This window comes from Scylla paramamosain, chromosome 36 (assembly GCF_035594125.1).
Source record: "Scylla paramamosain isolate STU-SP2022 chromosome 36, ASM3559412v1, whole genome shotgun sequence".
NCBI classification, from domain to species: Eukaryota; Metazoa; Arthropoda; class Malacostraca; order Decapoda; family Portunidae; genus Scylla; species Scylla paramamosain.
In genome coordinates this window covers 14,204,408-14,231,532 of record NC_087186.1, presented here as the reverse complement: position 1 = coordinate 14,231,532, position 27,125 = coordinate 14,204,408, and the positions used below count along the sequence as shown (strand labels likewise).

The 27,125-nt window shown below is 39.7% G+C and overlaps 1 protein-coding gene across 1 annotated transcript in view; it reads right to left on the bottom strand.

The window, feature by feature from the left end:
- LOC135091040 (popeye domain-containing protein 3-like) overlaps positions 1-27,125 on the bottom strand; it is a 78,038-nt gene that overhangs the window by 874 nt on the left and 50,039 nt on the right. Inside the window, 8 exon segments of the mRNA XM_063988366.1 lie at positions 3,186-3,261; positions 5,080-5,221; positions 7,558-7,602; positions 10,354-10,371; positions 13,944-14,084; positions 14,543-14,645; positions 16,078-16,190; positions 16,192-16,236. Coding sequence (XP_063844436.1) covers positions 3,186-3,261; positions 5,080-5,221; positions 7,558-7,602; positions 10,354-10,371; positions 13,944-14,084; positions 14,543-14,645; positions 16,078-16,190; positions 16,192-16,236 — 683 coding nt within the window.

Below are 27,125 nucleotides of genomic sequence, written 5' to 3'. Positions count from 1 at the left end.
TTTAGTGTATTTCATCTGTATGTTTACTGAGAAGCTGTATTTTTTTATATTATTCAAACACTTTCCTTTCCTTAATTTTTTTCTGAGTCTAAAAATATCCAGTTTCTATTTGTTCCCTTAATAATAAATCTGCCTATTGTTTCATGCTAGGTGTCATGTGTTTTTATGTATGATTTCATCTTTTATTCATGTACTATTAACTGAAGTGTTCTCAATTCCTAGTGCCAATGTGTGTGACCTGTGTGTGTATTGAGTCGTGTGTTTTTTCATTTTAATTCTTGATGCTGGTTCATACATATTTGCTTTGTGGTGGTGGTGTGTGTGTGTGTGTGTGTTTAATTCCTCATGCCAATTAATTTGTATTTGTGTTGTAGTGTGTGATGTTGTGTTAGTTAGGTAATCTGCATTTGTGTTGTGATGTGTGGTGTTTCAGTCTAATTCCTAGTGTTGGTTAATCTGCATTTGTGTTTGAATCTGTTTCCTGGTGTTAGTTGATCTGTATTTGTGTTGCAGTGTGTGGTGTTTCAATCTAATCTCTTAGTCAGTCTATGTACAGTCATGGCCAGAAATCACAAACTGTCCATTCTTACTTCCACTGTGTTTATAATTCTCAGTTTCCCTTTGATCTTAAATCCTACCAATTGCTACTAACCTAACCTGACCTGACAAGACTCACCAGACTAGAGGACTTAGACAAAACTATAAACACAAGGGGAGTTTAGCATATTATCAGCTCACTACCCATGACTGTACATTTATTACTGACACGGAAAAGACATGACACAGTGAGCAATGATAAAATGGCATAATATTAAGAAGCAAACACTCCAAGCTGCATTGAATCTATACTAACTAAAAAATATATCAAAAGCTGCTAAAATACTTTTTTGTTTTTTTGAGTTGATAGTAAGTTATGATAAAAGTTTAGCTCATTGACTGAATAACGAGGGCATTATTCCTTTCGTAAGAGTAAAATGTAAACGACTAATTGCTAGATAAATATTGTCAAGGCTCCTACATTCTGAAGGCTATTAAATATATCACTAGTCTTTATAAGCTGTTCAATAAATCTTAACAGCTTTAAACCTTTCACTGATAAACAATTCACCAATCACCATTTTTGACGAGTATCACAATCTTTTAAATAACTAAGAGAAGGAAAAAAAAAAATCAACCTTATATTCTCTGATTTCTATGTGTCCATGCAAACAATTTCTTTACATTTCGGAGTGATGTATATTTCAGGAAAGGGTGACTGGAGCAGTGAAAGGAATAATGACTGTTCACTGTTCTCTCTATCACTATTCTTAAAGCTATGAGGGAGGCACCAAAGAGGCTGAAGATAATGAAAAAAACAGCATCACTTAAGTCTCCCGGAAGGAAGCCCTAAAGTTTTCTGTAATGCAGGAATGTAAGTGTGTGTACTTTACTATGTGAAAAGAGAATTAAGAGTACAAAATATAGAAATAAGAAGGTAATAAAAAACATCAAAAGAATTCAAACAAAGGACATCAATAATGGTTTGCCAAAGAACTACACAAGATGAACATTCAACTCTCTTCTCTTTACCACACTTGTCTAGTCTTGTGAAAATATGCTAGTGAAAATAATTACTTCTAGATTACAGGAACCAAAAAAATCATCAGCTTACCGAACAAGTTGTTATGATTACTTTTGAAATGTAACCTTCCTTGTGTTAGTTGAATTACATTTTTGTGACATCAAAATTACTTAAAAATAAATTATGGCACTCACGATTACTTGACTCATTAATTACTAAACCATTATTTCCTCATTAAAAACATGCATTTGTGAAACAGTTATGAGGCTTGTAATATTCAGAATTTAATCTTGTTTATTCTTGTTGATCCCAACATAAGATAAGTGCTAATATACAAGTACTAGACATAGCATTAACTACCTCTTTGAGAATCACAAGGGAGTTTGTTAAGATGGGACAGGATATGGGAATGAACGTAAGGAAACTACACCTGTGGATGTTAATGTTAGAATTGTTAGTTGCATTAGACCAGCTTACACTACACACATCAGGACCTCTACTTTGAAATGCCTCGTTCATTCATCAGGACTGTTTTCAAGAGCCCCACAGATGATTTATCAAGTTCTCAAGGATGTTTCTCCAATTGGTGAAGCAGAATAGCAGAATATTTGTTAAATTATCACTGCAATCATGAAAGCATATTTGAAAGCTCCTAGTAACTTTTAAAAGAGCTTGTTGAACTATCACTAGACTCATGAAAACACCCTTGAAAACCTCAATAAGGTCAAATACACTTACTATTTTTATATGATAATCTGAATGGGTAGGAAATTTCAATGGATGAATCTGGTGAATAAGGTTTTTTCAATTGTATATTTGTCTTCATAAGTTACTGTATGAATTTAGTTCCTGAGTGAGTAGAAGAATTGCCAAGTTAGTCTCATCAATTTAGTTTTCAGTTATCAATATTTTCTTTTCATATTACAATGAGAGTGAGTGGAAATGAGTTTGAAAAATTTAGTTTCCAATTAGCACCTTTAATTTTCAACAGAATTTCATTATCGTCCATTAATTTCTATATAATATTGTGAATGAGGGAAACCTTTTATGATACTGATAGCAATGAAATCAATATGTTATGGATACGTTTAAAGAATTTAATTTTCTAATTAATACATTTAATTTTTGATCCATACTACATTTAATTTTCAGCATTATATCATCATCACTCACCACTTTCTATTATTGTGAGAGATGGAAAACTTGATGAGACTGGTAACAATGAGAACAGTTTGCTATTGATGAGTTTGAAGAATTAGGTTTTTGATCAGTGCATTTACTTTTCAATATTATGTCATTATCATTCATCACTTTCTAATACAATGAGTGAAGGAAGAATATTAATGGGACTGATGACAAGAGGAAAATTTAATATGAATGAGATTGAAGAGTTTACTTTACTTTATCAGCAATATAACATCATCATATCTATCACTTTCTAATACTGTGAGTTTAGGAGGACCACTAAAGAGACTGATGACAAGTCCGCAATGCTTCCCGGCACCAGCACACAGTGACAGCGGCAAGCACAAGTCCCTGGTCAGCGAGGCACATCTGGGCGCTGCAAGGTGACGGAAGCAAGACCCAAGCGAGAGCCTACAGAAGACCCAGAGAACAGACCCACCTGGTGCCCGTTTCCTTGACCTCTACCATGGGAGTCTCGCCCTCGTGATCCAACAGTCTTGCCTCCTCGTCGCCACCTACCACAGGTCATCAAAGCCTCGGGTCACAGGTCATAACAGGTTAACATGCGCCACACTGACACAGCTCTCCACACATGCGCTCTCTCTTGCCCCATCTTGGAATCCAGGTCAGCTCCCACTCAGGTCAAGGGAGATCAACTAATGGCAGGATTTTTTTTGTTTATTTATTTGTTATTACTTTTTTTTAGCCATACTGAAGTTGGTACATTGAGCATTTTTTATTCATTTATTTTATTCAATTTTTTTATATCAAGACTGGCCAAGGAAAAAAAAAAAAAGGCCATTTAATTTGCTGCTCCCAAAAAGACAGTAAAAAAAAAAGTTAACCAATTTAATTTCAGAAGTGTCATGATATTTTCTTCATACTTACTCAGAACTACAAAACTTTCCTCTTTTTCCCATTCATTATATCCACCAGTAACACATGGATATGACCACAGATTAGTAATATTAATAATTTAGTAGTATTAGTTCCCAGCAGACACACACAAATTACAACAACCATGTACAGAAACGAGCAGCAGAATGGCAAGAAGTTAATTAGAATCAACGAGAGGTGAGTATCATCTTTCTTGTTACTTGTCACTTCAGTACAAACTCCAGTGGCTAATGTACAAGTTCATTTTCTTGACTATTCCCAGGTTATCAGGAAGCATTGTGTTAGGCTGAGAAGGCACAGGGGAGAGTAGAGATGAGTATAAAGACAAAACTGCGGCCTGAAAATGAGACAGTGAACCAAGAGAGCTAGAAGAAAGGCAAGGTTAATACACCATGTCAGAAAATCCCTGTTGAATGCAAACACACGAAGGAACACAAGAAATGAGGACAAGATGTTAAGGAGGAGGACCAGCCACACAATGCCAGCTGTCATTTGTATCTGGTGGTGCTGTGGACTCCAAGATGTTCGGCTGCGGGTGCTGTGAGATTCCCACTGAAATACTCCGCCAAAATAATAATATGCCAAAGTTTACGGTAAGAGGAACTAAAAAAAAAAAAACAGAAGAAATACTGGGCTGTTTAATATTGAATAACTAAAGGATTAAAAAGCTCAACTAAAAAAAGGTGTACCACTACAACACAAATGCAATACAAACAAAATACAGTAAGGCATTGTGACTTGGAAAAATATGAAGTGTGCTTTTGTTTTTCTTGTAAGTGTTGGTGTTGAGTTTTGTTAGTGCTTGTTTTGAATATTAGTGTTTATGGTGCTATACTTCATTAACTGAACTTTAACTTTAGGATTCACTTATTTATGGAAGTTTTTATATAAACAATTTTTTTTTTTTAGTTGACTCAAATTTTTAATCAAAGAGCCATAATGTTTAGCAAGTGGCAACGATATCAAATAAATTATAATCATCAGAATTAAATGGAATGATCTCATATGATATTAATTCCTTCTTCTAGAAATACAAATCAGAACTTTTATGGGAGACAATATGAGGTTGGAAGGTGGAAGTTATTGTGAATTCTTTTGGCTATTAAAAAGTGTGCATTTCTGTTTTATGATGTGAAATGTTTTGTACTGTGTGTATGTGTGTGTGTGTGTGTATGTGTGTGTGTGTGTGTGTGTGTGTGCTAGGTGAAGCTTATAAATCATACATTTTTAAAAGATTCAGTGGGACTTTTGACTCATGCTGTTGTGTGAATATGTATAGTGTGTGTGTGCGTATGCATGTCCATATGCATGTATGTACGTGTGTGTGTGTGAGTGTGAGGCAAGACGTGAGCCTGTGCAGACTTCCCCACCAGCGACCACCCTGCTCAGCTCCCTGCCTGCCTGCCGGGGTCAACACTAAGGGTGCAGCTTCCTACCCTGTAACTGGCGGTTGATAATGGCTGTTATGCTCCCCGACTCTTCCCCCTTCTTGACCACCAACAGGGGCTTGGTCTCACTCTCATCTGACAGGTTGGCAATGCAGTGGCCATTGCCCATCCCGGACAGGCTTTCGTTGACCTGAGGACCGATAAGGTGGTGTCAAGTTGCATCTCCAAGTACGGTCTTTGGTGGGAGGATTAAGGTGGTCACTGCAAACTCCGGGATTACTATGGTACTTCTCTCTCTGAGGTGGCAACACTTCTTTACTGGCTTAATCAACTCTACATGTAGGTACTTCTCCTCTCAAGACTCAAAAAATAAAGTTACTGGTTAGTTCTTGCTCAAAAGTTTATATATATATATACATATATGTATATATATACTGTATACCGTTTCTTCTTTTTTTTAAACATTGACTACGTCTTAGCTTATTGTGATTTATTATTATTATTATCATTACTGTCGGGGTGAATGCAAGGTTACTCTACTCGACACAGTTGGCTAAGCAGACAGTGGCTACCTAGGGAGTGGCTGTATGCTGCAAGGTGAGGCATTCTGTCCTCCTTGGTTTGCTGATACTCAGACGCCACTACACACCAACAACACAAAATGCCAAGAACTCAACACACAGGGAACCAAATAGTGCACAGCAATCAGAGGAGGAAAGGAGGAGCTGGAGAAGGACAAGGAGGAGGAGCAGGGGGAGGAGAAGGAGGAGGAGGGAGCACGTCAAATGTCTGTCCACCTGTTATATAAGGGGAGTCCAGGGGGTCCTTGTCTCCCCACCAGAGGGAGTCACACACACAGAAAGGTTCATTAGTGGGGAGTGAACATCTCAACACATTGCTCCTTGTGTCTCTAAGCTTTCATTTTCCTTGAGTATCTTTTAGCAATCCCACATGGGACGGCCCAGGTGAAGCACCACACTCATACACACACCACTCACACTCTTAGCCCCGTCAACTCTCAGGAAAGGAATAATCTTGTGGCATAGTGCTGCACAAGACTGTACCTTTATTCCTCTGCACCAGGGGCTGATGGGGTTAAGAGTGTGAGTGATGTGTGTGTGTGTGTGTGTGTGTGTGTGTGTGTGTGTGTGTGTGTGTGTGTGTGTGTGTGTGTGTGTGTGTGTGTGTGTGTGTGTGTGTGTGTGTGTGTGTGTGTGTGTGTGTGTGTGGTACTTTGTCTGGGGCGCTCCATGTGGGATTGCCAGCCTGGTATATAAATAGATCTTTTAGTAAGCTATCTGTGGAATCTTGTACCTAATCCTCTGCCTTGCTCTGGGGTAGCAGGGGTCTCTGGGTTGTAAATAATACATTCATCTTTTCTCTGCAGACAGAAACTGATTGGGAAAATACACTGAGGAGGGTACAGCAGTTTCAGAGTTTCAAATAATGTATCTTTTCTCTAGTCATAAACTGTTTAGAAAATGTACACAGTGAGGAGAATACAGCAGCTTCTGAGTTTTAAATAACACTTATCTTCTCTCTAGAGACATAGATTGTTCAGAAAACATACACAGTGAGGAGGGCACAGCAGTTTTTCACTCTTAAATACTACACTCATCTTTACAGACAGAAACTGCTTATATCATTCAGAATGAGGAGGGCACAGCAGCACGTTTTCTTTGCTTCCTGGCATGTTTGGGGCTCAGCGGGTGTTTAGTTATGGTGGCTCACTGGTGAATGGAAATTACTGCCTGGATGTGTTACCAATGGGAGGGTGACGGAAGCAAACCGCCAACTATGAGGCATTTTTTTGGCAACTTAACTTAGTATATCATTACCCAAGAAGAGCATAAGGGGATATAATGAAAGTATGACAATTTGCTGATAGGAATTACAGACTGATATAGAAACCAAAGGGGGACAGAGGTAGAGGAACAGACACTCTGCCCTTAAACCACAATGAAACCCTTACAAACCAGTGCTTCTATCAGTAACGGAATGCCGATAAGCTGCAAAAAAGTTCCCAGAACATAACATAACATTTGTGAAGCTCTTAGTCATCTGCTGAGGCGAGGAGCCTCAGTGAGACATTAAAAAAAAGAGAAAATAAGAAAAAATAAACATCCAGCCACTCAGTTTTGTAAGAGCTGTGAATTCAACCATACAGCAAAACACAAACTCACAAACCAAGTCTGAGCTGTAGGACTGCTGCTTTTATTCCCTGAGAGGAGGAAGAGGAGGAGAAAGAGTCGAAACCAGAGCAGGAACAAAGCCAAGTGCAAGAAAAAAGCTAGAGAACTCAGGATTGAAATGTGAGTAGAGGCAAGAAGGGAATATGCAGAGGGAAGTGCAAAGGTGAGCCGTGATAAAGGAGGAAGAAAAAAAGGTGCAGGAAAAAAAAAAACAAGAAGCAAAGTTAAGAAGAAATGAGAAAGCGAGCATAGATAAGAGATTGAGAAAAGGGAGAAGGGATAGAGAGAACCAAAGATCCAAGAGGGAAATAAATATAGAGGCCCTACTACCTGCCTCCTCTTCCACTTCTCGTGATGTCCTCTCGCCACCTTCGGGCAGCTGTCAGGGAACAACACTTGGTGAGAGAAAATGTTACCAATTATCCCTCACTCTTGTCTCTTTCTTTTCAATGTTTGTTCAGGCTTGTCATCCCTCCAGTACCTTCCCTGCATGCATCCTGTCACTGTTTGTCACTGTCTCATTCTTTGTCTAGTATAAGGAGCCATGTAGATGATAAATTACTGATAACTTTACATTTTACACAACTCTAGCCATGTGTCTTTGCTGGCTAGTAGGTGTGAAAGATATGAGTCTGCTATATAAAGTCATTCTTGATCTCTACGTCAGCTGTGAGTCGAGGAAAAGAATGAGGAATAAGAGGTTAGAGTGTCTTGCAGTGGAATCAGTCTTCAGCGCCAGTACAGCAGAATGAGAAGTTAAATCATAATAGGTTAAGAGATTTACAGAAGTTGAAATTCCCAAAATCATGATGAAATATATACATAATTCAAATCATTAATCTGTACAGATAGGATACAGCTAGAATAATATAATATGTACACTTTAGAGAATGATAATAATTAAACACCATACCTGAAGAGAAAAACACAAAATCAGAAAGACATAATAATTTTTTTTTTTTTTTTACCTGTGAGAGAAAAAATGGGAAATAAACAAAACACTGACTACTTGGCTTAGACTAGGCAGGACACACTACTGTCAACATTACTAATAGCTAGTGGGGTACTGGTCCATCCATCCCCTTTTCCTGCTCAGTCAGTCATTTAACACATACGCCACTGCCGCCCCATATCATCATCCACAATAGTATATGCAAAAAACCAAAATGCATATCAGGGCTACAAAAAAACTCCTTTTAAAATCTACGGTTTCGACTTTTGGGGGGGTCGTTACGTAAAAAAAATTCAAATAAAGTGAAGTTTCTCCGGAGATTAAGACCCTGGGCATCCAAAATTCATTCACGGGTAGCTATGCGATCTTTAAACTAACAGACAAAAGAGCATCTCACTGGTCAAAATAAACAGGCAAGACACCCGAGATGGCGACGGCAAGTCCTGGGGGGTGATAGGTCAGCAGGCAGGTCGCGTCTCATTATCACGGTGACAACTCATGCAAGTCTCGCGGCATGACCCAAAAACACCGCCCCAACATTCACTAACAGAAAGATACGTGTACCGGCAGTGTGGTGGTCAGGCAAGGTGTGTGTGGCTGTGGGTGTGTGGTGGGGTCATCTCTGGTGTGGCTGTGGGAGGGTGTGTGCTGTGGTGGCGATGGTGGTGGTGGTGATAGTGGGTTATGAGGTCACTAGTGTTGGTTGAGCATATGAGATAAAACTGTGAGGATATTTGGTTTGTGTATGTGAATATTTTAAAAATTTAATTAGATGCAGTGTAATATTCAGTTCATCTTCCATCTAAGCTGTTTGTAAATTATTTGTATATTGATTTAATTTACTAGTTAATGGTAAATACTTATGTAATTGGATACTGCAGAATAATATACTGAAAAATCAAACTCCTAAGGTATTTTTTAGTTTGATGATTACAATAATTACTGATACTCATCTCTAAAAAAAGAAAAAGTCAGATAGCAAATTACGAAGCTTTACAAAAATTCTTCAACAAAAACTGTGACATTTTATTAATGATTTCAGTTTTATAGCTTATCTCAGTGACCTCATGACCCAACAGCTGTGGGGGTGTGGCCTGCTGTGTGGGGATGTGGCAGTGTGGGGGTGTGGGGGTGGGCAGCCTGGGACATGGCAGAGTGGCGTGGCAGAGGGATGCACACTGGGAGGGCTGTGGTGGTGACAGTGGTGGTGACAGTAGTGGTGGTGGTGGTGGTGGTGGTGAAAGCACACCATAACCACAGGGTACAGCAAGAGGTGCAATCTGGAGTGTGGTGCGGTGGTGACAAGAGTGGTGTCTGCCGCAGCTCCCAGGGCGGTGCATCCCTCTGGTGCCACCACACCCCGCGGGAGTCCCGGGACCGACACAAGACAACACTGACAGCGGGACTCATGGCCACCGTACGTCCCTGGCACACGCTGTCACACCAGCAGGCAAGTCATGCACTTCTCAAAAGCTTCTCATTCGGACTTTACGGCCAAAGTACATCAGTCTTTTACAGATATCTAGAAATTTAAGTACAAAAAAAAAAAAAACAACACAAAGAAAAGGATGTGTCTGTATACAAAAAAACAACATTAAAGCTCTCAATTATCCTTCCAGCTTTTGAAAAATCTTGCACCTGCAGTGGTGGTAGGATATAGATGGCTGGTGGGGGCAGCCTGGCACCTCATGAGTCAGGGACAAACCAAGGGGCTCTATTACTAAGCCATCCCATGTACAGGTTCACTGAGTTGTGTGGTGACTCTCAGGCCTGTATTCCTAGATATTCCAGTGTGTGACCTTGATGACTCTTAAAAGTCATCACTGGAGTTTTTAAGGGTGTTTTGACATCACTAGAGAGACAAACACACCCATAAGAACCCAATGAATCACCCACATCCCCTGAAAATAATTATAATCAGAGAGCAAAATTAGGAATGCAGGCCTGGCACAACACAGTCCTACAGGAGGGCATCAGCTACAGATATAAACACTAAGCACCCTTTATTGAGGAGTGAGTGAGAGCCAGGCAACCCAACCCACCACACCACATTCCCCTGAGTTCCACGGCTACACATGATCAGTGTGGGTACATGAGAGACAGAAAGGGAGGGGAAAAGAATAAATAAATGATACAGAGGCATTTACTTTCACCAGGGAAAACAAGATGCTGACTTACTCTTCTAAACTCTGCAATCTGCGGGTATTAGTAAAGGAGGTGTGGTCAGTTGTGTCCTCATCTGCTGCCAGGCTCAGATTCTGGTCTTCAGTACACACACACACACACACACACACTCTCTCTCTCTCTCTCTCTCTCTCTCTCTCTCTCTCTCTCTCTCTCTCTCTCTTGCTCTCTCTCTCTCTCTCTAGTTAATCACATCACCACCCCTCACTCATCCCTTCATTCCCTCACTTACTCATCACTCACTCACCCTCTCAGACAATTAGATTAGCTTAGAAGAGACCAGGCTAATGGAAAGAAAAAAATCTCCTGTATACATTGTTCAATCAAGTCATGTAGTATATCATAAGATTACAAAACAAGTTGAAAGCACTATGCACTGTGAAAACAACTGATCACCACAGCTATGGGTAAGGAGGAAGCACACTTGGTTTAGTTCACACTTACTTACATGGTAATGAAGAAAAAATTTGGACCTAGGGATCGGGGAAACTGGGGTGTGTTACTGAAACTGGGGGAAAATTTAGTGTTCTTGAGATAATGAATGTTTAATAGATAACTAAATAGATTAATAAATAAGAAAGTAAATGAATAAATTAATCAATATAATTACTGGGAACTTGTAAACTAGGGTATGTTATAAAAAAAAATACGGTAAAATCTGATGTTCCGATGATAATGTTGGCCAGATAAATAAATAAATAGGTAAATAAATACATAAGTGAATATGCAATTGAATGAAGGTATTGGAAATTGGAAAACTGGGATATATTACAGAAAAATGGGATAAGAATCAATGTTCAAGAGGTCATGTGATCTTGATAAATTGATAAATAGATATATGAATAGATAAATCAATAAAATTACTTGGAGTCCAAGAAACTAAGATAAATGATGCAAAATAAAGAAAAAAATATGTCTTCTGGATTTAATGCAGGCTTGGTAAATAAAAAGGTAAATAAGCAGATGGATTAAATTGTTTGATATTAGTTGTACACAAATTCCAGAGACAAAGTATGCAAAAATGAATAAAAATTTAAGTCTCCCAAGCATTGAAGGTTTAATAATAAGTTGCAATGTTTAATAATATTACACAGTTTCATGTTACACTTCATTAAGCATAGAACAAAAAAACAGATAAGAAAATAAAAGGAAGAAAGAAAGAAAGAAAGAAAGAAAGAAAGAAAGAAAGAAAGAAAACTATGGGACAAAATATTTGTAATTACATAAATTTTGGGTATTTTAAGGTTAGCATTCCCAAAAATGTTTCCCCGACCCCCTGACCTAAAATGACCTAGATTATAATTAAGATAAGTAAGCACTGACTTTTAAAAATATTCTCTTTAGGGTGATGAATTAAACTCAAGGTGAATCTGTGATGAGTGTTGTGATGATGTGGGATTGTGGGGAGTGTGATGATGGTGACGGCTGAGATGAGTACTGTGATTGATAGTGAAGGGGAATAATGACTAATGTACAATGATAATGAAAGAATGTATGATGATATATGAGAAGGGAAATAATGTGAAAAAAGTTATATTGGTGATGTGATTAATATTTTCCTTTCTTTTTATTATGTAAGAAAAGCTCTGGCTAAGGACAAAAAACTGATGAAAAAAAAAAGAATAGGAAATTAAAAAGTCCACTTAAGGTGCCAGACTCAAGAGGCAAAAATGAAGGAAGATCTAAAATTATCTGAAGTGTCTTGAAACTTCCATTGTGAGTGTTCAAGCAGAAATGCAGAAGCAGGCAGGGAGTTCCAGGTAGTGATGATCTTAAGATGATATGTATGGTGATATGATAAACAGAAATAGTGAGGAAGTGATATTAATGATAGTGGTATACCTCTGAGTGATGACAGTGATGAAAGTGATGGTCTTTAAGTGGTATGTGTGGTGACATGAGGAAAAGAAAGTGACATGGAAATACTAAGTGGAAATAATAATAGTGACATGACAGTGATATGATGATACCTGAGTGTGGTGACAGTGATGAAAATGATGGTCTGTGTTAGGTACATGTGGTGATGTGAGGGGCAAAAAACAGTGTAAGGAACTAGTGAAAATGATGATAGTGACATACCTGGTGATAGAGATGAAAGTGACAGACTGAAGGTGATATGTGATGACATGAGAAACAAAAACAGCACCATAGATTAATAACAGTGACATGATAATGATATATCTTATGATAGTGATGAAAATGACAGTTTAACAGATGAGTGACAATCAGGACAGGTAAGGATGGTTAATTAGTGTGAGCATCATCATCATCATCATCATCACAGGTGTGCAATTAATCAGATTGCTGTGTTGAGAATACATTAATAAAAACCAGAACATGGCAAACAGAAAGGAGTAAACAAGTGATGGGACTGGACGGAACGAAGGAGGAAAGCAAAGAAAAGGTGCTGGAAAAACTGCCTATGAAAGCCTGAGTGAATGGAACTTAAACCAAAAGCCAAAAAAATTCTTCACACATGTCAGATAGCAAAATTATGACTGTGCAAAAATATGAAGATCAAAAAAGTTTAAACAGCTCTCTTTTTCCCATTCAATTCAGTTCCCTCCCCATCTCTCTCCCCTGCAAGTCTGGAAGGGGTGACAGATGGAGCTTGGAAGGGATGATGAGGTGAAGGGTGATGGGATAAAGGAGGTATGGGGGTGCAGGGGAGAGAGAGAGAGAGAGAGAGAGAGAGAGAGATGGGTGAAGGTGTCTGAATGGGGTGAGAGAGCTTGTTACTTACTGTTAGGGTGAATTGGTCTCATCTTTCTTGCCAGTTCTCAAAAGTCCATGAATAATACTAAAGATAATGGTGATCCTGCTCCCCTATGCTTGAAAAATGACTTTGGTATAGCTAAATGAAAAGGTAAATAAAAATGTGGACAGGACAACACCATCATCATTAAAAAAAAAAAAGATACATGTGAGAGAACTGGAAAACTAACACCATTTTTTATCTAGTTATGTCAAGGAAAATAAATGATGCATCCTTTATGTTAAGCCCTTAAAAAATGAAAGAAAGTCACTTGATATGTAAAAATGAAAACAGAAAGAAACTTGGCAAGAGGATGACTGGGGAAAAAAAGACAAATATTCAGGGCAGGAAGTGAATGAAGGAGTGATGAAAGGAGGAAATGAAGGAGGGAGAGATATAAGTTAGTATCTGCATAAGTTTAAAATGAAGAATAAAGAAGGAAACATGATAAGAGGATGATAGGAAAAAAAAAAGGACAAGAATTCAGGGCAGGAAATTAATGAAGGAATGACAAAGGAACAAAATTAAGGAAGAGGGAAATAATTTAGTAGCTGCATGAATTTAAGATTAGAAATGAAAAAGAAAACTTGATTATAGATGATGAGAAAAAAAAGCAGAAATTCAGAGCAAAAGTGAAAGAACAAATGACAAAGGGAGAAAATAAAGGAGGAAGAGAAACAAATCAGTATTTTCATGACTTTAAAATAAAAAAAGAAAACATGATAAAAGGATGATAAAAAACAAAAGACAACAACAAGATTTCAAGGTAGGAAGTGAATGCAGGAGTGACAAAGGAAGGAAACAAAAGAAGAGAGAAGTCATTTAGTACCTGCATCAGTTTCTTGACAACGTCCCGGCCCAGAATGTGATCGAACACTGCCTGCAGGAACTGGTCGCCCATAATGGTGAGCTTGAGCTTGTCTCGGTGCCAGATGAGCACGCGGGAGTCCTCAATGGCTGTCGCTGAGACCTAGGGGAGAGCCAGTGGTGGTGGTGGTTGTGGTGGTGGTGGTGGTGGTGGTGGTGGTGGTGGTGGTGGTGGTAGTAGTAGTAGTAGTAGTAGTAGTGGTGGTGGTGGTGGTGGTGGTGGTTCTTCATTGTTTTGTGGGTTTTTCTGTATTCTATTCTGTCTAGTTACCCTTATTTTTTTTTCTTATTTTCTCCTGTGTTCTGTTCAATGTCTACAAGTCTCTCTCTCTCTCTCTCTCTCTCTCTCTCTCTCTCTCTCTCTCTCTCTCTCTCTCTCTCTCTCTCTCTCTCTCTCTCTCTCTCTCTCTCTCTCCAGTATTTTCTCTTTCAAATTATGATTTCTAAATACAAAGCTAATTTCATTAAAAAGAGATTTTTCCTAATATTTCTCTCTCTCTCTCTCTCTCTCTCTCTCTCTCTCTCTCTCTCTCTCTCTCTCTCTCTCTCTCTCTCTCTCACCTGGAAGAACTCATCGGTGGAGACGCCAAACCACTCGGGGGAGTCTAGGAACTGGTGCTGGGAGACAATGTGCAGCGCTCGCCCATTCTGACTGATGACCAGCCTGTGGGGGAGAGGCAGCTGGGGGAACAGATGGCAGGGACACTTCTACAGATAGGAACCACACTGTAGGAATATCTAAAGGTGTGAGGAATGCTTTATTGAGACTCTAAGGGTAAAATGAATCGGGAAAACTCACAGGGACACAGAACACACTATAGCAATATTTAAAGGTAAAAAAAAGTGTAAAATGTACCTCACAGGAACATATAGAGGCCTAAAGGACATACCACAACAATATTTAAAGGGATGAAATTCTAAACTGCACCTCACAGGATTAGTTAAAAGGGCAAAAAACCTCTCACAGAAATATTTGAAGGGGTGATAGCTAGAGAAAGAAGAAGAAGAAGAAGAACAACAACAACAACAACAACAACAACAACAACAACAACAACAACAACAACAACAACAACAACAACAACAACAACAACAACAACAACATCACAACAACAACAACATCACCAAGACAAAAAAAAAGGGAACAAGAAGACCAGGAACAAGATGAAGACAAAGAACAAGGAGAAGAAAAACAAGATGAAGAGCAAGAACAAGAACAAGAACACACACACACACACACACACACAATAAAACACAGGAAAACATACATTCACTAACAGAATCTTCCAAAATAACAACAACAACACCTCAGGACAGATAGAAGAAAAGAACAAAGGCAAGAAGGAAATGAAATAAGACACAGAGCTTTCATGGAAGAGAAGCAGCAGACATCAGGAGGAGGAGGAGGAGGAGGAGGAGGAAGTGGAGAATGTAAGAGGAGATTTTAATCTTTACCTCAGTTACACCTATTGATATTTTTCTTTTATTTTACTGTTTTTCTTTTTTTTATACTCTGTAAGTAACTTTATATAACCTAACTCTTTCTCTCTCTCTCTCTCTCTCTCTCTCTCTCTCTCTCTCTCTCTCTCTCTCTCTCTCTCTCTCTCTCTTTCACACACTCTCTCTGGATCACATGATGAAATGGAGGAGAAATTTCTTGGAAAAGTGAGAAAAATAGTGTGAGGGAAGGAGAAAATGGACACAAGAAGTAGATATATTGTGGGTTCCTTGGAGGAGGAGGAGGAGGAGGAGGAGGAGGAGGAGGAGGAGGAGGAGGAGGAGGAGGAGAAGGAGTGAAAACAATTCTTCTTTCTCTTCTTCAGTATATCATTCATTATATTTTCTCATTTTGTTTTCATTTGAGAGAGAGAGAGAGAGAGAGAGAGAGAGAGAGAGAGAGAGAGAGAGAGAGAGAGAGGAGAGAGAGAGAGGGAGAGAGAGAGAGAGAGAGAGAGGAGAGAGAGAGAGAGGAGAGTGGAGGAGAGAGAGAGAGAGAGAAATTACATAAAATAATCAAGTAAATGTCTAAAACTCTATCAAACCTACTCTCTCTCTCATCTCTCTCTCTCTCTCTCCCTGACCACCCCTCCATTCCTTACCTGCCTGAGAGGACGAGGGAGAGGGAGTCAACACGAGTAATCTTCTCTTGGGCGTAAATCTCTTGAAACTTGACGTAGCGAATCAATTTCATGCAGTTGATGACTCGTTTAAAACTGGTGCCTGGAAACCTTGAGGGGCTGGAAGAGGCTCTTGTACACCTGGAATAGAAGAGAAGAAAGACAAGAGGATGAGTGGAGGATCTTAAAATATCGAAGGAATCAAAGAGAAGAGAGAGAAAAGATAAGAGAGAGAGAAGAGGGAAAGAGAAGTTTTGACATTACTGCTTGATTAAAAAGAGGAAATAAAAAGGGATAGAAAATTTCATTAGAGATGTAAAAAGCTTTTTTTGGATTTAAAAACGTAGATAGGAGGAGGAGGAGGAAGAGGAGGAGGAGGAGGAGGAGGAGGAGGAGGAGGAGGAGGAGGAGGAGGAGGAGGAGGAGGAGGAGGAGGAAGGAGAAGGAGGAGGAGGAGGAGGAGGAGGAATAGGAAGAGGAAGAGGAAAAGGAAGAGCAAGTGGAGGAGGAGGAGGGGGAGGAGGAGGAGGAGGAGGAAGGGAGGAAAAGAGGACGGGAACGAGAAAAAAACAGAGAGAGAGAGAGAGAGAGAGAGGAGAGAGAGAGAGAGAGAAGAGAGAGAGAGGAGAGGAGAGAGAGAGAGAGAGAGAGAGGAGAGAGAGAGAGATGAGAGAGAGGAGAGAGAGAGAGAGAGGTGGATGTTTAAAGAGGAGAAGCAGGGAGGTGTGTGTGTGTGTGTGTGTGTGTGTGTGTGTGTGTGTGTGTGTGTGTGTGTGTGTGTGTGTGTGTGTGTGTGTGTGTGTGTGTGTGTGTGTGTGTGTGTGTGTGTGTGTGTGTGTGTGTGTGTGTGTGTGTGTGTGTGTGTGTGTGTGTGTGTGTGTATTCCCCTTCTCTCTCTCTCTCTCTCTCTCTCTCTCTCTCTCTCTCTCTCTCTCTCTCTCGTCGTATAATGATCAAAGGCAAACACAAAACAGCAAGATCAAATAGAACAGTTGTCACAAAACTCACTTTCTGCGCCTCTCGCCAAAAAAAAAAAAAAGAAAAAAAAAATATATAAAATGTGGTGGAGGTCTCGACTTTTGTTGTATATTTATCTATTCAGAATGTCAAGAGTCATGGCACTGAGAGAGAGAGAGAGAGAGAGAGAGAGAGAGAGAGAGAGAGAGAGAGAGAGAGAGAGAGAGAGAGAGAGAGAGAGTGAGAGAGAGAGAGAGAGGAGAGAGAGAGAGAGGGAGAGGAGAGAGAGAGAGAGAGAGAGACGGAGAGAGAGAGAGGAGATGAGAGAGAGAGAGAGAGAGAGAGAGAGAGAGAGAGAGAGAGATTATTTATGCTTTGTTTATATCTCATTACACTACTACTACTACTACTACTACTGATAATAATAATAATAATAATAATAATAATAATAATAATAATAATAATAATGATAATAATAATAATAATAATAATAATAATAACAATAATAATAAACAAACCAACTTACTAACATCAATAACAACAAAAACACCACCACCCACCACCACCACCACCAACAACAACAACAACAAAACTAAGAGAAAAAAAGCACGAAAAACAAATAAACAAGCAAAACACGAAAAAAAAAACAATAAAGAAAAGAAAAAAATGACAAAAAAAAACAATGAAAACAATAACAACAACAACGATGAAGAAGGAGCCTAAAAAGAAAGAAAAAAGAAAGAAGAGAAAGAAAGAAGAGAAGAAGAAGAAGAAGAAGAAGAAGAAGAAGAAGAAGAAGAAGAAGAAGAAGAAGAAGAAGAAGAAGAAGAAGAAGAAGAAGACCCATCACCTATATAACGAGAGAAGGTAAATGGTTCATCTCTCCCAGGTGAGTTCGCTAATCAATACCTGTGTTCCCATGAGAGGCGAGGGTCATACAGGTAAGTTAGGCCAGGTGAGCAGGAGGAGCAGGAGGAGGAAGAGGAGGAGGAGGAAGAGGAAGGAAAAGATGACATGTTAGATAATGAAGGGATAGAGAAAGAGAATGAAGAGGAACATTATGAGCAATAATGGAAAAAAAAAGAGATTCAGAAGGAGAAAGAGAGGAGGAGGAGGAGGAGGAGGAGGAGGAGGAGGAGGGATAGATGATGATAATGATCCACTGAAGGAGATGGAGGAGGAGGAAGGAGAAGGAGGAAGAAAGAGGAGGATATGAGAAGGATACGATAATGATGGGGAGCAAGAGGAGGAGGAGGAGGAGGAAGAGGAGGAGGAGGAGGAGGAGGAGGAGGAGGAAGAGGGGGGAAAAGGACGACAATAAGGTAAGGAAGAAGAGGAGGAGAAAGACGACAAAAAGGAGGAAGAAGAAGAGAAGAGGAGGAGGAGGAGGAGGAGGACGGAGGAGGAGGAGGAGGAGGAGGAGGAGGAGGAGGAGGAGGAGGAGGAGGAGGAGGAGGAGGAGGAGGAGGAGGAAGTGCAGATATTCTTTAAGGGAAAAATGCTACGTAAACTTTAAGAGATACGTGAGGGAAGGAAAATTCTGAAAGTTGATTGGACGCTACATCAGGTAAGGCCAACAGGTGAGAGGGGATGACACACGTACACACAGACACACACAGTTACACAGAAAGAAAACCACAATTATCTTTAATTTCTACACCAATGCAAGCTCATAAATACATGGAAAATACACAAAAATATTTAAAAAGTCTGAAATGTGTGATGTATCATACGCTAAATACGAAATACTTGAGTCCCAGTACGAGTGAAAAAAGAAAACGGATAATGTTTGAGAATCCGCGTGAAACTCTACGGTCCCCAGATATCGCATTTCATTTACTCCCGCAGATTATAGCCTAATTTGAGAGAGAGAGAGAGAGAGAGAGAGAGAGAGGAGAGAGAGAGAGAGAGAGAGAGAGAGAGAGGAGAGAGAGAGAGAGAGAGGAGAGAGAGAGGAGAGAGAGAGAGAGAGAGAGAGAGAGAGAGAGGAGAGAGAGAGAGGAGAGAGAGAGAGAGAGAGAGAGGAGAGAGAGAGAGAGAGAGAGAGAGACTAACGGAGGAAGTGAAACAAAGAGGGGAATGGAAAAATAGAATGAATGCAGGGAACGAAAATTAACGAATAAAAGTGAGCAGTAAATTTGTGAAAGACAAAAGCAAAAGAGAAACGAATGCGAGGAGGAGGAGGAGGAGGAGGAGGAGGAGGAGGAGGAGGAGGAGGAGGAGGAGGAGGAGGAGGAGGAGGAAGAGGACGAGATAAAAAACAGAGAAGAAGAAGAAAAAGAAGAAGAAGAGGAAGAAGTTATGAAAGTTATGATAATCGGGATAGAATAAGAATACAAATACGTATGAACAGATAAATAAACAGATAGATAGATAGATAGATAGATAGATAGATAGATAGATAGATAGATAGACAGATAGATAGATAGACAGACAGATTAGATAGATAAATAGATAGATAGATAGATAGATAGATAGATAGATAGGTAGGTAGATAAATAGATAAGCATAAAGATAAATAGATAGATAGATAGATAGATAGATAGATAGATAGATAGATAGGTAGATAGACAGATAGATAGATATACAGGTAAACGCCTAAGAAAAGCCACGAAACAAGTCGAAGGAAACCATCTTTTTTCCCCTTGTCTCTTTCCCCTCCTCGCTATCATGACAAACACGCTCTATCTCGCAATATCTCGTGGGGCGCGAGAACACGATGGCAGGTGCGGCCAATGTTGTCTTCTGAGAATGCATAAATTCGACATGAAATGGAAAATACGTAAATTGCGCTGTAAATATGCAAAGAGGAGGCAGGACGTGAGCAATAAATTATACACCGTGAAAATGGCTGGAGAATGGTGTTGGTGGTGCAGGGAGAGTAAGTGTTTAAGTGTTAAAATTATCGTACGCCGGGTGGAATATATGACGACGAACCTACACTATTTTATCGAGACTTTGCACGTTAAGGTTAATAATAAATTTGACGAGGCTATAATGTTTTTTTTTTTGTTTTTTTGTTTTTTGAGAGGGACAATTTGAATATCTACAGAAATAGTTTTGAAAAATATATATGTGTTGTGATGGTGATTGAGTTATTGAGAACCTGAGTGTGATAACAATAGTAACAGTACTTCGATTATCAAATGGCTGTAGTTGACGTTACACGAATTTTTAATGGTGTTTTTATAGTTCTAGTGACAGATTAACAGGAGAGCCGCTTTGGAGAACCAGACTAATCATCTCTGTGACCTTTAAAAATAATTGTAGTGAAAAAGCAAAATGTTTTCAAGAGTGATTTTACGGTTCTAGTAACAGAGGATCAAGACTTCTATATTATTAACAGGAGAAACACTCTTGAGAACCTGGCTATTAATCTCTGGGGCCTTGGGAAACAGTCGTGGTGGGAGAGCAGAACATTTCAGAATAAGGGTTTGTGTTGCATCGCGAGGGTAAAGCGAGCCATGGGAAGCAAAGGTTACGTGGAAACTTGAGATTAATGATGATGAATTGGTTGCCTCGTCCACCATGATGGCGATTCCGTGCCGTTGAAAAGGACACGAATGAAAATAAATGAAAAGGAAAAAAAGTGAGAAAAACTATGAAAAAGAGGATTTGAATGAAATAAAGGAAAACAGGAAAAAAAAAGATGCGAATGAAAAAAAAGGATTCAAATAAAAGTAAAGGAAAAGAAGAAAATAGAACAAGGAATTCAGATAAAAAACATACACATAAAAGAAAAAAAGTAAATAAACAAGAAGGAAAGAGCAAAAAAGTGGTACATTTGGAAAGAGAAACATGAAAACAAGTGAAATAAGAGATAACACATATGAGAACAGAAAAATACACACAAAAAGAAAAAAACACGTAGAAAAATACAAAAATACAAAAAAAGAAAAATAAATATAAAAAAGGTAAAAAAAAAGACAATATACAAATAAACAACATAACAAAAGGAGCACCAACATGGCGGCACAGTAGCATCACACCACACAACAAAAACAAACACGTATTTACAAACACACTAGAACACAACACACCAATACAAACACAACGAATACAAAGCAACAGACGGCCTGATGCATGGGGCAGGGCGGAGAGTGAGCCTGTAGCAATCATGGTGGAGAGAGGGAGAGGAGGAGGACCAATATGGCGGAAACTGAGCCTCATCGTTAGTCAAGGAAGTCACGCTGGTGGTCATAAAAATACTGGCCAGCTTATGAGAGAGAGAGAGAGAGAGAGAGAGAGAGAGAGAGAGAGAGAGAGAGAGAGAGAGAGAGAGAGAGAGAGAGAGAGAGAGAGAGAGAGATAGAGAGAGAGAGAGAGAGAGAGAGAGAGAGAGAGAGAAATTCCTCTTCCTCTTCTTCCTTTTCCTCTTCCTCCTCTCCTCCAATGTCCATAGAATATTGATTATGGACGTGTGTGTGTGTGTGGTGTTGTGTGTGTGTGTGTGTGTGTGTGTGTGTGTGTGTGTGTGTAGAGTGTGTGTGTGTGTGTGTATCAGGGTGCGTATATCTATATAATATATATATATATATATATATATATATATATATATATATATATATATATATATATATATATATATATATATATATATATATATATATATATATATATATATATATATATCGATATATATATATATATAAATATATATATATATAAATATATATATATATAAATAATATAATATATATAATATATATATATATATATATATATATATATATATATATATATATATATATATAAATATTATATATATATATATATATATATATATAGGTATTTGCGTGTGAGTACGTGTTTGTGTGTGCGTGCGTGTGCGGGTGCGTGCAAGCGTCCACCAAACAAAGCAGCACGCCAAACTTTCACGTGCACTAATCAACGCACTAATTAACTACAATGGTGCGTCACGTGATGGGTCCGGATTGCAGGTGAGACTCAGGTGAAAAATGACGGGAAAAAAAAAGGGAACATCCATTTGACCGGGATCCTGGTGACAATTACCTACAATTAACTTGAAACTGAACGGAAAAAGACGAAAAAAAGAGGACAAAAAACTACAAGCAAATGAAAAAGAAAAAAAATAATGGCTTTTTTATATTTTACTTCACCATGTGGCAGGGGATTTAAATCTTAAGCAAAACAAAAGCTACGTAGTTGGGGAATTTAAATCCATGTAAAACAAAAGCACGTGTCTGAAAGATTTAAATGTACGTAAACAAAAGCACGTGGTTGGGGGATTTAAACTTACGTAAATATAAACACGTAATTGGGGGATTTAAAATCTAGGTAAACAAAAACAAGTGATTGGGAATTTAAACATGTGAGAAAAACATAAACAAAAAATGTGGTTAGAATGTAAACAATAAAAAAGTGTAAACAAGAGAGAGAGAGAGAGAGAGAGAGAGAGAGAGAGAGAGAGAGAGAGAGAGAGAGAGAGAGAGAGAGAGAGAGAGAGAGAGAGAGAGAGAGAGAGAGAGAGAGAGAGAGAGAGAGAGAGAGAGAGAGAGAGAGAGAGAGAGAGAGAGAGAGAGAGAGAGAGAGAGAGAGAGAGAGAGAGAGAGAGAGAGAGAGAGAGAGAGAGAGAGAGAGAGAGAGAGAGAGAGAGAGAGAGAGAGAGAGAGAGAGAGAGAGAGAGAGAGAGAGAGAGAGAGAGAGAGAACAAATGTAATCTTCACGTTTGCTTTAATTTCATATATTTTATTTCATTTTGTCTATCCACTGTTTTCTTTGAAATTCTGTTCCTTTTTACTCCTTCCCCAGTTTCTCCTCCTCTATCTCCTCCTTCTCTTCCTCCTCCTCCTCCTCCTCCTCCTTCCTTATTTACTTTGCCCCTTCCCAAATTTCCGCTTCACTCCCTTCACCCTCTCCACTTTCTCTTCTGCACCATTTTCTCTCCCCCTCCTCTTCCTCCTCCTCCTCCTCTTCCACTAACACCCCTCTCTCCCTCTCCCTCTTCTCCTTCCACCCTTCCCACCTTCCTTTATCTCCCTTCCTCTCTCCCTCCTCCTCTTCCTGCCTCATCTTTTTTCCCTTCCTCTTCTTCCTTTTTAAGCTCCTGGATTGAGTCTCGAAGGATCTACAGGATTCATGAAGGTCCTTAGAATACATTGGATGCGGAGGGATGGAGGGAAGGAGGAACAAGGAGGGATGGAGGGAAGGGAGGGAGGGAAAGGAGGAGGAGGGGGAAGAGGAGGAGGAGGAGGAAAAAGGAATATGGGGGAAGATATGGAGAGATAGTGAGGTGAGAGTAAAATGGAGTAGGAAGGAAGGAAGAAAGGAAGATTTGAGAGAGAGAGAGAGAGAGAGAGAGAGAGAGAGAGAGAGAGAGAGAGAGAGAGAGAGAGAGAGAGAGAGAGAGAGAGAGAGAGAGAGAGAGAGAGAGGTGGGAAGGACGTAGGAAGAGGAGTGAAAGGAAAACAAGATTTGGGAGAAAGTGAATGAAAGAGACAAACACAGGGAAAGGGAGAGAAAACGGAAGATAATGAACGAAGGAGAAGAAGGAAGGGAGACAAAAGGGAAGGAAGTGAAAGAAAGAGACACAGAAAAGACGATGAGGGAAAGGGAGAGAGATAAAAAGAGCTAAAGAGATTGAGAGAGAGAGAGAGAGAGAGAGAGAGAGAGAGAGAGAGAGAGAGAGAGAGAGAGAGAGAGAGAGAGAGAGAGAGAGAGAGAGAGAGAGAGAGAGAGAGGTTTATGAAGAGGGCTTTCAAGGGAGAGGATCAAGACTGCCACCTCACATTGCCTTTTATTTCAGTCACCCAGGGAACGAAGAAAACGGAGCCTGGAATAGCGGAGTCTCGTAACAGAGGAGAGTCAAGCTAAGTGAGACGTCTTGTGTAAAGTGACGCGGTGCCTGACAGAGCCCCCCACACACACACACACACACACACACACACACACACACACACCGTAACCTCATCTCAGGAACTCCAAAAGTGCCACGGAACACTAGACTCAATGTTCCGCAAAGAGATGGATACTGCAGTGCCAAATGTAGCTTCCAGGGAAAGATGGGAGTGCCAGCGGTGCCAGAAGTTAAAGCGAAGTGTGCTATAGTTCTGAAAAGTGCCACGGGTTCTAAATGCCTTCAGATTTCAGTGCCAGTGTAGTTTTAAAGGGGAGAGGAGAGTGCCAGTGCCTTAAGATCTGAGTGCCACAAGTTTCACGGGACAAATGACAGTGCAAATGTCTCTGGATTTTAGTGCCACGTAATTTAAGGGGCAAAGTGCTAAAAGCCTTAAAAACTGAGTGCCACAATCGATTTTACAGGACAAAGGTGGTAACAGTGCCTTAAAATGTGAGTACCACAAATTTTACATGACAAAGGATAGTGCCAATGTCTCTGGATTTTAGTGCCACATGATTCAAAGGACAAACGAGTGCCAAAACACTTAAGACTCGATTGCCACACGTAATCTTAAAGGACAAAGGTTAGTGCCAAGAAGATTAAAACTTGAGTGCCACAAATTTATAGGGCAAAGGATTCTCACATTGTCCTTGGATTTCAGTGCCACGTGAATGGGATAGGAGTGCCAAAACCCTTAAAATCTGAGTGCCAAATGTAATTTCAGAGGACAAAGGTAAGTGCCAAGAGGCTTAAAATTTGAGTGGCACAAGTACTTTTAAAGGAGATAGAGTAGTGCCAAAACCTCAAGATTCCAGTGCCACACGTAGTTTTAAAGTGGAGGGGGCAGCGTCAAAAGACTTATAATTGAGTGCCACGTGTAGCCTAAGGGAAAAACGGTAGTGCCTTAAGATTTCAGTGCCACGCGTAGAGTTAAAGGAGAGAGGGTGGTGCCAATAGCGGAAGGTTGGCAGGTGACTGGAATGGAGGCAGCTATCAGGTTAGAGCAATTAGGAGCAAGATATTGGCTCGGAAATAGAACAGTAGATGAGTGAAATGGACTATCAGGCTAGTTACGAGGTTGTTAGTGCAGTTATTAGGCAGTTTTAACTATTTCACTACCAGGCAAGTCTTCCTATTATCAACTACGGTGTTTTAGAAGACAGTTATAACTATCGAGGTCTTTTATTAATTATCTACAAGGTTTTAGGAAATTATTGTGACCAGGGAAGTATTTTCATAATCACAACTTTCTAGAGTTTTATTAAATTCGGTGCGCTTTTTTTTTTTTTTTACATGCATATCAGTGAATCTTTTTTTTTTTTTTAATGTCAAAGGGTCTTTTCTTTTTTTTTTCTTGCTCGAGGCCAAACAAAGCACGTGGTTGGGGGGTTTTAAATCTATGTAAAGAAAAACACGTGGTTGGGAGATTTAAAGGTGTGATGACAACATAATAGCAACGCAGCCTAGCAAACAAAAATACAGTCAGTCATTCCTTCTCTCTCTCTAAGTCCACGCAGGCAGTGTCTCTCTTTAATCTCTGGTGCTGACGAAGGAAGACTTAAGGGATTGGACAGTTCATGCACAGATTAGCGACAGGGATAATTAATGGTTTAAATTTCTTCAAGATGGCTAAAAATCAACTTCTTATTCCCCCTTCTCTCTCTCTCTCTCTCTCTCTCTCTCTCTCTCTCTCTCTCTCTCTCTCTTGATGGTGACGAAAGAAAAAGGTGGCAGTGAAAAAATGGAATGGTTAAAAGATTAGACAGTTTAATGACAGTTTGTGGAAAGGGAAGATTGATGGTCTATTTTTCTTCAAGCTAACTATAGGAAAGAAAAAAATGGTTACGAAATGAGACAGTTGAGAGAAATTACAAAAAAAGTGATGATGGATGCTGGAAATTCCAACCTAACTACGAAACAAACAAACAAACAAACAAACCAAACAAACAAGTCCACCACCACCACCACCACACACTCCCTCACTCTTGTATCCTCAAAAAATAATAATAAAAAAATAAATAAATAAAAGCAACAGACACAGAAAGAAAACACAATTCCACATCTGACAAACGAGACTGCCACAAGTTCCAGACAAGTGTTACAGACATCTGGAAAAGCTGGAAAGCCTGGAAAGCCTGGAAAACTGGTACACATGCCTAAAATAATAAAAAGAACCATCACGAGGCGTACGAAGGTCATAAGAAAAGCTAGAAAATAAATAAAACGAGAGACAGAAAAAGATAGAAGGGAGACGAAAGAAGAGTTGGCCAGTTAGGGAGAATAGAATAGACGAGAGACTGAAAGGGAGACGAAGCGTAAAGGGAGATTTAAAAACACGTGCACAGGAGGAAAAATAGAAGTGAAGGTTTGGTTAGGTTAGGTTTGGTTACGTTAGGTTAGGTTAAGTGAGGAATGGAAAATAAATACAGTGAGGTTGGAAAAAAAAGAATAAAAGAAATAGAAAAAAAACAGGTACAGAAGTGAAAATAAAACACAAGATTCCAGGAAGAGAGAGAGAGAGAGAGAGAGAGAGAGAGAGAGAGAGAGAGAGAGAGAGAGAGAGAGAGAGAGAGAGAGAGAGAGAGAGAGAGAGAGAGAGAGAGAGAGAGAGAGAGAGAGGTGATTGAACGACTTCCAGTTAGAATGTTTCGCTTTGGTCGTGAACTGAGGGGGGAGGGATGAAGAGAGGGGGTCGTGAACGAGTGGGGGGACGTGCGGGGATAGGGGGGTACTGTAATGGTCGTGGCAATGGTGATGTGCCCTAGAGAGAGAGAGAGAGAGAGAGAGAGAGAGAGAGAGAGAGAGAGAGAGAGAGAGAGAGAGAGAGAGAGAGAGAGAGAGAGAGAGAGAGAGAGAGAGAGAGAGAGAGAGAATTTGTTTTAATGACTCAACAGAAATAGATTTTTTTTCTTCTGGCATGTTTTGGAAAGTTTTCTGGTACATCTCTCTCTCTCTCTCTCTCTCTCTCTCTCTCTCTCTCTCTCTCTCTCTCTCTCTCTCTCTCTCTCTCTCTCTCTCTCTCTCCATACCTTCCCTTATACTTTCTCCATTATTTCTTCGCGTCAACATCTTCCTCTTCCTCCTCCTCCTCCTCCTCCTCCTCCTCCTCCTCCTCCTCCTCCTCCTCCTCCTCCTCCTCCTCCACCTCAACCCTCCTCCAACTCCTCCTCCTCCTCTTCTTTCTAGGCACGCGACGCTTACGAAAACATTTATC